We start from the raw sequence: 10,933 nt of genomic DNA on the forward strand, positions 1-10,933 counted from the left end.
ATACATATTTCGAAATTATTATATGAAAACAGATCTAGATGATTACCTCTTCAACAATGGCTTGAATCTTCTTGTCTTGGAGCTTAGAGTCACAAATGTCACTCCTATAATAGCTTACAAATACCACACAAGCAAGAGGATGATATTGGAGAGAGGGTAGGAATCATAATTTCGGCTATGAACTCTTCTAGGGTTTCAAGTGGCCGAAATCTGATGCCCTAGGGGTCTATTTATATTTGTGCTGCTAGGGTTTCAGTCAAAACCCCAATGGACAGCTTAGGCCTTAAGCAGTCTAAGGAACCTTCTAGAATAGGGCCCTTATGGCTGAAATTAAGATGGACACATCCTTAATTTCATGTGATTACGTGTATAAGACCTTGGAGGGTTTCCATGGCTTCCTTATATGTTTATATGCATGGCTTGTGTAGTTGATTTGATTTATGTGATTACGTGTATAAGATCTTGGAGGGTTTCCATGGCTCCCTTATATAATTAATGTGGCCTATGTGATTGATATGGTTTATGCGGTTATGTGGATTATGTGGGGTATGCTCTGGGGAACTCACTAAGCTTCGTGCTTACAGTTTTATTTATGGTTTCAGGTATCATTGTTTTGGAAAGGAATGGTTCAGCTTGATCGCAGCGCACACGCCCATGTTTTCCGCAATGAATGATTTTGGGATGAACTCTGATAAATATTTTAATTAACAATGTTTGGAATAAATGATATGTATGTTTGGGTTATATTAAAAATGAAATTTTTACCCTTGATTTTTGGGTCATTACAAAATAGAGTTTTCAACTTTTGTTTAAACATTTGATTAAAATATAATTAATTTCATTAACACCACTATTCATCATTTAAAGAATGATCTTCGTCTTCTAAAAAAAACTTAGAAACTTTATGACTACTAAGTTAAAATCTCTCAAATGATTTGAATTTAGAGAACATAGTTTTTTTCCAACTAGTAAGATAATACAAAAACTATTATCAAATCTGGATAGATCAAGGATGATCCACCATTGTTATAGCTCATAAACTTCATCAAAGCCCCATAACATCAAATTTAACCAAATTAGATAATTCAACACATGATTTGGTCTTATAATCACGCATAAATTAATTCTAAAACACAGCTCCAAACTTATTTAATACTCGGAAATCAAATTCCACTAGATCGTGGATGAGTTCACGAAACTCAAGTCTCAAATCTATCATTAGATATTCATAACTTCATTTTTAGTCGAGGACATGAACTTGCATCTTTATATTAGCGTTATAAATTTAGAATTTAACGATAAACTTGATCTAATCGCTATGTCATCATCATTTTCAGATTTTAAGAATATCCAACTTGCTACATAATTAAATGACTATAAAATGAATGAAATAAGTACGCTATGAGCTTCTCTTTATATATTTAGTTTAGAAAACACTATTAGATCTTCACTTTTGCTATCTATTTCATCATTTAAATCCAAAATTTAATCTCTATATGTCCTCGCTCTCGAATGTTTGAATGAGGAAGATACGATGGAATTGGGGTTTTATATTATAATCTTTGACATAATGGCACATTGACTCTATAGACTTTTAACTTTTACATTTGTTTTTGTTTCCCAACTAGTTGTAAGATTTATGTAACATAATACATTATGATAAATGACATGTTAATTTGATATTATTTATTATTACATTTATTACATTCAAGTATTATATGAATCTCAATATAAATAAACCACATGACATGTTAATATAATTTAATATAAAATTATTACAAAATGTCATGTAACATAATACATAATATAATACATGATGAGAAATGACATGTTAATATAATTTAATATAAAATTATTAGAAAATGTTATGAGAAAAGTGACAAGTATTAAAATTATTTTTATTCATTCTAATACATTATTATAATATTTAACCAACAAATCTTAATAATTATACGTCGAGTCTCGAACTTGAACTAAATATATACCCTACAAAAATTTTAACCCACGTGTATTTAATTTTGACAAAAACTTTATTTATTTACTATGAATGCTTAAGAATCACCCTGTCTTTGTCTCTCTTATTTATCGTCTTCGCTTTGATTGTCATGGTCAAGCTTTTCCACCCGTCGTCCGATATTTTGTGAATTATTGTGTTTCCTTTTCCTTGAAAATTGAGTTTGATTCTCCGAAGATCGGCCCTATTTGGTAAACAATCGATTACTCAGAAGATCCGAAGTAAAACAACAAATATGGCGAAGCGATCAGGTCCCGCTAGAAGAAGAGACGACGAATCGTTACTAACTCGGGCTGTTGACTCAGTGTTTACGTTCATTCGATTTGCGGAGTTTGAGATCCTATTCGTTCTCTTCTTTGTCGTCGCTTTCATCATCTTCAAAGATTTGGTTAGTCCTCTGCGTTGATTTCTTCTTTCACACCTCAATTTTATACGCTCGATGGTTATTTTAGGGTTTTATTGAAATAATATGAAATATCAATGAAACCTACCTGATCGAGTTATATTAATGAAACCTAAAGTTAAAACTCTTTATTGGGTCTATTGTGAACAGTTTGCTCTGCAAATTGGACTTTGTTTAGGTGTAGTAGGATTAGGAATAATCAAAATCAAGTTCATTTGATCTTCCGTGGACAGAAATTACAACAAAATATGGCAAATATACGAAGGAATATTAAGAAACATGATCAAAATCTAAACCTAAAACACTAGATGAACCGTTTGAATGATGAAACAAAATCGTAGTGGAGTAATGGACTATCTGCTCTTAGTGATCATGTGAAGAGAGTTTTCAACCTTGCAAATGAAGGCCAAAATGCTTTTTTTTTATGTGCATCATTGCATGTTATGGAACTGTTTCAAGTTCATAGATGACAGTTCTTCCTGAATTTAGTCCAACAGTCCCTTGGGTGCTTCTCCATTTGGTATATAAATGCAACAAGGTTGAAAGATTTGAGCTTCCAGCCCTTTGAAGAGTTTACTATTCATCCATTCTTTTTGACATTCTAAGATTGCACTTTCTAAATATCTTCTCCTTGCATGCTTTCAACATGATGAAGAGAACTTGTTTGGCTTAAAGCAAAACCCAAAATGATGTTTTTGTATACACTAGACTTTCAAGTTTCAACCTGTTCTACCCGTTTCATTTTTAGCCATTTTTTTTTTAATTTTATGCATTTCACCTCACTTGTTGAAGATAATATATAGCCTAACTTAACCCATGTTTAGATAAATAGGTATAAATTTTCAGCTCTACAAAATATGTGAGAAATCCATGTGATGACTCATGAGCCTATGATTTCATTTAATAAAGTTGAGACCAAACTCCACTATTTGAGGTTGGCTTTTCACATTAAAGTACTTGCACAGTTGCACTTTAGAACCACTAGGCTTGGACGAGAATGAGGAAATTGACCTCCATTAACATTTATGTTGTAGTTATTTGGACTTTAGGAGTCCTTTTTGCCCCATGTGTCATAACAGGTTGTACTACATTTTACTGTGTAACATGACATAACATAACAGGTTGTACTATGTTTGACTTGCGTTGGAAAGTGGACAAAGTTTGCAACTTTTTGTCCCACCCAAAAAGTTTGGAGAAAAACTTGTGTCTGTGCAAAAGACATAAATGCCCTTCTTATCTTGTATCATGGAAAGTGCACAAACATTTGTTTGAAACTTTAAGAATGAATGATTGGATTGCAGACATCAAGACCAGAATATAATCAGATCCTTGTGAAGAAGCCTGGAGGACCAGATTGGTGGTTGTCTTAGAAAATGAAGGGAAGAAAAGCCTGCTGACGTGTAGTATTTGAAGGCCATGTAAAGCATTTTCATAAGTGTTGTGATTTTCATGGATTTTGTTAAATGTTTTTGAATTTTCATTTATATTTAAAAAAAAAAAGTGAAAGAATAGTTAATGGTTAAAACAACAAAGCTGCTTTGCATTGTTACAATTTGTTGTCAAGTTTTTTTTGGAGAGAAAGTGAAAGAAATGAGATATATTTGTTTTTCTAAAAAAATTTATAAATAGTTGGATTTGAGTTGTAACTTAATGATGTCCAAACAGAAAAGAGTGAAGAAATTAGCTACAATACAGGACAAACCGTTTGAAATTCATTCAAATTATATTGTAATATTTATAACTATTAAAATACTTTATTCAAAACAACTTAATCATATTATATAAGAAATAATTTTTATAATCATATTGCAACACAACATCCAACTCGCTTACTTGCACAACAAGTGTGTTGAACAAATCTTGACTTGACCTACCATATGTTAATATGCCTTATGTATGTATTAGATAAGTGAGAGGAGAGATGTAAATTAGACAAAAACTTAAAAAAGTTTTTAATCTCACCCAAATGTGTCAAAAAACAGAGCATTATATGGATGTGAAGATAATTAAAGCCTATCGATGGAATTGAATTCCAGAAGAATAGGTTGATTTTTAACATGCATTCTGTACATGAACAACATATAAATGAAGTCAAAGACAGCTTTTTGAATAGGAGGTGTCCTTGTCCTTGTTCTTATTCTTGATGGTCAATGGAATTATCATTTGAAGGCATTTGTATTCTCTCTGATAGTGTAACGGAGACACCCTCCATATTCCCTTGTGATGTAATATTGAGTACCCCGCTTCCACCAGATGCTGATGCTAACATGTTGTGCTGCCGATCAGATGAATTTGGAGATAAATTGTATGTGAACACTCCCATCGGGTGGTCAAACTTGCAACTTGGACCAAATTTGCATATCCCATAACGAGAATAGAAAATGCACAGAGGCTCTCCCTGTTCAATATTCAAAAACAACTTTCTATTACAATCAATCCAATCCTTCACATTAACTTTATCAACAGAGGGAATGGAATCGGGGATTATGTGATTCCTTCTCCTGGTTTTTTTTTTTTTTTTTTAATGGAATGAAATATTAAAATTATATTAATACCCAATAACAATAATAGTTTTTAAAAGTTTCAATACTTCAATGTAATGACCGATTCCATTCCATCATTACCAATAATACTCTTAATATCTATCATCAACTAACCCGACGTAAAGGAAGGCCGATTGGACTGAGTACACAGTCCGGCATCGGAATCACCCTTTCCCTTGGGTGATGGAATCTGCAAACCGCACCAAACTTACAGTCTCCAGTCTTGATGTAAAATTGGCAATCAGGTTGACCAGGTCTCTCAGGGAATACATTCTCCCTTTCCAGTGCATAATAGCCTTGATTGCCTCCAGTTGCTGCTTGATGTTGATGTTGATGTTGACTGTCTATAGATGAAAGAGAACCCATAGAACCCTAAACACAACCATTACCATGTAATTGATATGAATGAAATATTAATTAATTTTCAATTTTTGTGAAATTGTAAATCAACATATGTAAAACCTCAGCTTACTCTGTAGGCATTCCATCCTGGAACTGAAACCACACCCTGTGGTAAAATCATCTGTGCATAATTTGAAGGGGGTTGCCAGCGTGGACTAGGAACAAAGGAAGCTCTGGTCAACGACCATTGTTGACCAGGACTTGTTGGAGATTGTACTGCAGGATAAACAGGTGAACCACTAAATGCAACCATCATGTTAGATGGTTGAGGGTGGTGGAATTTACAAGTGTTTCCAAATTTGCATTGTCCAGTTCTTAAATAGTAAGCACATTCAGCCTCATTCTGCATTAGAGCATTAACAACCAAAATGACTCATGACTTCTTAAAAAAGAAAAGATTTATTTATAGAAATAAGTTTAGAAAATGCAAACCGGGCGAAGGGGATAACCCAAAACATTCAGTGAAACTTGCCCTGCTATTCCAGCTTTCTCTCGGGGATGATGAAACTTGCATGTTGCTCCAAATTTGCAGGTGCCTGTCTTTAAGTAGTACTGAAGTGAAACAAGATTTTCATTAGAATAGATGTTCATCAATTATATCATTAGGAAAATGGTCTCAAAAATTGCTAACATAATAATAAGAAAAACCAGATGCTTATATTAGTATGACAATCACATAGACTAATCTCATCAATGGAGAAAAGCTTGTACCTGGCATTCAGGTTGGCCTGGTCTTTCTGGATATTCTCCTCTCATTTTTGCAGTTGCAATAGCCTGAAACAAATGGTAACATGAACAAGTATCAGTAATTAAATCATCAACAAAGCTTGAATTTATAGCACGGTTTTACCAGTTTTCTGTTAGGAGGATGATTGAAACGACAAGTTGCCCCAAACCTACAAAGGCCTGTTCTGATATAGTACGAACAATCTGGTTCTCCTTCACGAACAGGATAAGGTCCGGACTCCATTGATTCCCTTGATCTCAAGTTCAATTGCCACAATGCATCTGAAATACCATCATAAACTAAACAAACCATAAAAACCATCCATGTACAAAATTAACATCACATTGAGTACTGATGACTCCGATTACGCCAATTTGAGCAATAAAGTCAAAATCAAACTCCGTAAACCATCAATTCTACATCGTTAATCTACAAAAACAAACAGAGAAAGGAAAAAAGGACCTTCGTTTAACGGCGGAGACAAAGACGACGATACTTCGGCGGTGACAGGCGGTCGTGACATCGGAATTCCACTATCGAACTCCATACCACCACCACTGAAACGACGTCATCTCATCCATCAGCAACGGAACTGCTTCTCCGGTAATTTCATATGTACAATTCACCTTTGGTTTTCGATTGTTTCAGATTTCAGTCGCTCGTCGTCTCCGATCAAATGTGTGTGTTTGTGTGTGTGAGAGAGAGAAAGAGAGAGATAAAGAGAGGAGAATTTGGTCGCTGGTTCTCTTCTCTCCACAAACCAGAAGTAAGTAACAACCAACCAAAAACCAAAAAGATTATTGTGTGAAAATCAAAAATGTATTTTGCTTTTTTCACACGCGCGCACCAACAAACGCTCACGCGAGTTACGTGTCGCTTTCAGCATTAACGAAAGGAAAACCCACGTTTTATGGAGTTTGGGGTTTTTTTAGTTTTACAAAACCAACTGCAAAAATCGGTTTATAACTACGATCTTAAAAAAACCGAGCAGACATAAGTTCGTAACCAACTATATATTTGGTTTGGTTTGTTTTGATTTGGATTTTTTTTATTTTTAAGTTTTTAAAAGATCAGTTTTTGGTTTTTAATTTTTGTTTAAATAAGGATCTTCTGTTTTTTGTGCCATAACTAAAACTGAATGGATTTTTTTTTTAAATATGTTTGCTATAAGATAGTTTCAATAAAATGATGAAGACATTTACGTGTTTGTATAAATCAAATATTAAAGGATGAGTCTGTGTTTCAATTTATAGATTATATAAAAATATAGTTGAAGCCTAGCTAATTTAATTTCAAACTTGATACAAAGACATTTAACATTTTATATTTATATTTTTCAAATTAGAAAACCTCAAGCTTATATGTGGTCCGTGATTCTATTTGAGAATGAATAAATATAGATTAGCTTATTTTTTTGTTATATTTTATTATAATTTGTATTTTCTTTTTAACTTTTTTTATTTTTATTTATCTTTTTTTTTGTTTTAGTTCCGTGTCCATCCAATAAACATCCCTCACTAAAGTATATTTTATCCAAATAATGTGAATTAAATGCATGTTATGTAATGTAAATTTCACGTTTTATAATGCTATTTTAAGGTATAATAATAATAATAATAATAATAATAATAATAATAATAATACAATCCTTCTATGAATAGAGATTAGCACTCTAACTTTCATTCATAATGATGTAAAAATTAAATCGATTTTTACTTCCCTAATTAATATTTATTTGTTTTACTTATTAAAGTCATCGTGCATTACTATGAAGAAAATGGTGAAGACAACCATATAGTATGTTTCGCGTCAACATCAATCTTGCCTTAAAGAAAGACAAAGAATTAAGAATTCCAAAACATTTGATTCGGTAAAAAAGTTAAATGAATGTGTATGTTGTTACCGTACATTTCTTTTAAAAAACTCCCATTTATATCTTTAAAAACTTTAAATATTACTTCAATGTACTTATAAACTTTAAAATTACATTCATATCATTCTAAAACTATAAATTTCTCCTTTATATCCAAACTTAAATTTTAATTTGGATCGTATCCATTTAAAACTTAATAACAATTAAAACAGTAATAAAATAAATAAATAATAAAAAGAAATTATCTAAATTTTAAAATTTCATGAGTTTCCGAAATATCATTCTAAATTAAATCTCAGATTAGGCATCATACGTGGTGTGTAAAACAATCTAACTTTTCTCACTAATATTTTGGGGTTTATAACGTCCCAAAAATTCAATAAATTTAAAATTTTTCAAAATAACCCTTTTGTCTAATAGAAGTGTTACAAAATCATTGTTTCAAAACATTATTTAAAATCAAAGTCTCCCAAGATCTATTTAATTGTAAAACCAAAGATGTATACGGTCACGCTTTCGCCTTGTCACGGTCCACTGAAGTACCTGAAACCATAAACCAAAACTGTAAGCATGAAGCTTAGTGAGTTCCCCCAAAATACCACCACACGAACATATAACATATACTAACAAACAACAACATGCATACGAAACCTTCAGTCTAACTGGAACGCCTCGTCGACCTACCGTCTACCTAGTCCACACACACAACCTATAGCATGACTGGTACGCCACACCGGGCCTTCAGCCTATCTGGAACGTTCTCAGGGCCTTCGGCCAAACTGGTATGCCCTACTGGCCTTCAATCCATCTGGGACACCCTAGGTCTGTTGATCTTCAGCACAAAGTAGGACCACCTCAACCCAACCACACACAACATGTCAACATATACATATCCAAACACATATAAGGCCAGTAAATCATAACAACATATCAATATAAACATTATCCGGTTTGTTGACAAACAACACAAAGCAGTACAGTCTCAACCCACCCACATTACGACGACATATACACTGGTAAGCATATAACCAGCAAACAGACAAACAGACAGATCTTACAGAGCACTAAACATAGCATCATCCTATATACCAGGATACAGATCTAACAGATCACTACAGCATACCAACATGCGATAAACCATGATAGCAATCCAATGGGTCGACTGTAACATCCTCAAATTCAGGGTCAGAAAAGATCGATTTGTTTATGCTTTATTTAAAAAACAGAGTATAACTTTTCAAGAAATATGTTGTGGAATTTGTTCCCAAAAATATGATAAGTAAATTATCAAACCATTCCCGAAGGAATAGGTTTTCATTATATTAAAAACACTGGGATGTCATTGTCAATATAGTACATAAGCATAAACAGAAATAATACATGCCTTACAACATTTTATTTATTTCTACTGGCCTATAATCCATAATCTCTCATCAGATCATCATATGTGACAACCTAAAAAATCCTAGAGCAAACTAAGTCAAAACTTTACCAAGATATCAGTAGATTCACAACGCACTTGATGTAATGGAACATTAAAAACCAAGAAAGAGCATACGTATACAAGTTTATATGTATATACACTTTGAAAGCCAAGTTATAATGAACCTTTGAAAGACAAATGAAGTCAAAAAGCTTTAAGGAGTCAACACAAGTCCAAGTAATAAGTTTAAAAGTAAGTTAGTGTATATTACTTAAGGATTCTGATTTTTGAATGTTGGAACACTATCCCTTACTTTTAGAATGATAGATCCGAAATCCCTTCATGAGAAAAGCCTAAGGACTAAAAAAAACATTTTGAGGCCCATTAAAAGATCCGAAACACATACTTTGAAGAGGTTAGATCCGAAAACACCTCCTTTCTAGAAGACCATGACCGAAATCTCTTTTCCCTTTGACTATAGACCCGAAAACTCTTTTCCTTTTGACCTTAGAAACGAAACCTCATTACAAGAACATGCCTAGTCCGAAAAACCCTCTTTAACTATATATAATTCATCCGAATGCCCTTTATAATATCTAGATATTTTAGCCACTTGGCTTGAAGATTACTTTCCTAGGAAGATAAGATACACTTACCAATGCAAACCTTATCACATTCACCCTATTTAATACACGATTTAGGATCCATTTGATACACTACCAATAAACAATTTTCAACAGTCCTCTCTCAAATAAGCAAACCCATTCCTTTCATCTTAAGTGCAAATTAAGCTCCAGGAGATCTTCAAACTAGTTATAATTTGGTAAGTCCTTTTATATTATTTAGTGTTTATGGAATACTTGTGTTATTAAGATGTATTATTCACACACTATTGTGTGTTTAAAACCATTAGGATTATGACATCATTCCCGTACTCTAGCCCGAAGTCACTGTTTCTATCACATTATCTAAACCGCAATCACACACGAGGTGAGTTCATACCCCCATATTTTTCCAAGCTTTTTCAATGTTTTATGGGGGAGGGAGGGGGGAATACAAGTAAAACACAAGAAATCTTGTGTTTAAAAATATAATTTACTTATTATGTTTTCTTACCGTTAATATGTATTTAAACGTGAAATTTATTAAAACATGGAAATAAACTTATAAACTATAATAGGTATAGTTTATGGAACATATGAACTATTTTACAAAGTCCAGTTTAAAACATGGAAATAAACTTATAAACTATAATATGTATAGTTTATGGAACAAAGGGATTATTTTACGAAATTACATGTTATTTACAAAAAGTTTTTTTTTTCGCTTTATTACTAGTAAATTCGTTGAAGCAATTTGTGAGACGCCTTCATGTACTTATCTAAGTACCCATTAAAGTCATGAATTATAACCAGAGTCTCTGGTAGGGAGAGCGAGATATTTGTGTATAGATCTATACGAGACTGACAAATCCCGCACCTGATCTGCTTGCAACAACAAGGCATGTATGTGACAACCCGCAAAAAGTTTTGCTTTGAAAGCTCATTC

General features: G+C 32.8%; 2 protein-coding genes across 3 annotated transcripts; one reads left to right on the forward strand and one right to left on the reverse strand.

Annotated features, from left to right (window-relative positions):
• Positions 1–2,067: 2,067 nt before the first annotated feature.
• Positions 2,068–3,949, forward strand: LOC111877648 (uncharacterized). Its single transcript, XM_023874195.2, has 2 exons — positions 2,068–2,402; positions 3,719–3,949. The coding sequence occupies exons 1-2, from the start codon at positions 2,250–2,252 to the stop codon at positions 3,785–3,787; spliced, it is 222 nt and encodes a 73-aa protein (XP_023729963.1). The 5' UTR covers positions 2,068–2,249; the 3' UTR covers positions 3,788–3,949.
• Positions 3,950–4,345: 396 nt separating this feature from the next.
• Positions 4,346–6,866, reverse strand: LOC111877501 (zinc finger CCCH domain-containing protein ZFN-like). 2 transcript variants are annotated; one of them, XM_023874055.3, is made up of 7 exons: positions 6,552–6,866; positions 6,213–6,388; positions 6,074–6,136; positions 5,795–5,914; positions 5,433–5,705; positions 5,075–5,332; positions 4,346–4,815 (listed from the first exon to the last, which is right to left on the reverse strand). In XM_023874055.3, the coding sequence occupies exons 1-7, from the start codon at positions 6,634–6,636 to the stop codon at positions 4,552–4,554; spliced, it is 1,239 nt and encodes a 412-aa protein (XP_023729823.1). In that variant the 5' UTR covers positions 6,637–6,866; the 3' UTR covers positions 4,346–4,551. The 2 variants fall into 2 exon arrangements, with proteins under 2 accessions (XP_023729823.1, XP_023729881.1); XM_023874113.3 differs by having other exon boundaries at positions 6,213–6,370; positions 6,552–6,865.
• Positions 6,867–10,933: the final 4,067 nt, after the last annotated feature.

Source organism: Lactuca sativa, chromosome 9 (assembly GCF_002870075.4).
Source record: "Lactuca sativa cultivar Salinas chromosome 9, Lsat_Salinas_v11, whole genome shotgun sequence".
Lineage (NCBI taxonomy): Eukaryota > Viridiplantae > Streptophyta > Magnoliopsida > Asterales > Asteraceae > Lactuca > Lactuca sativa.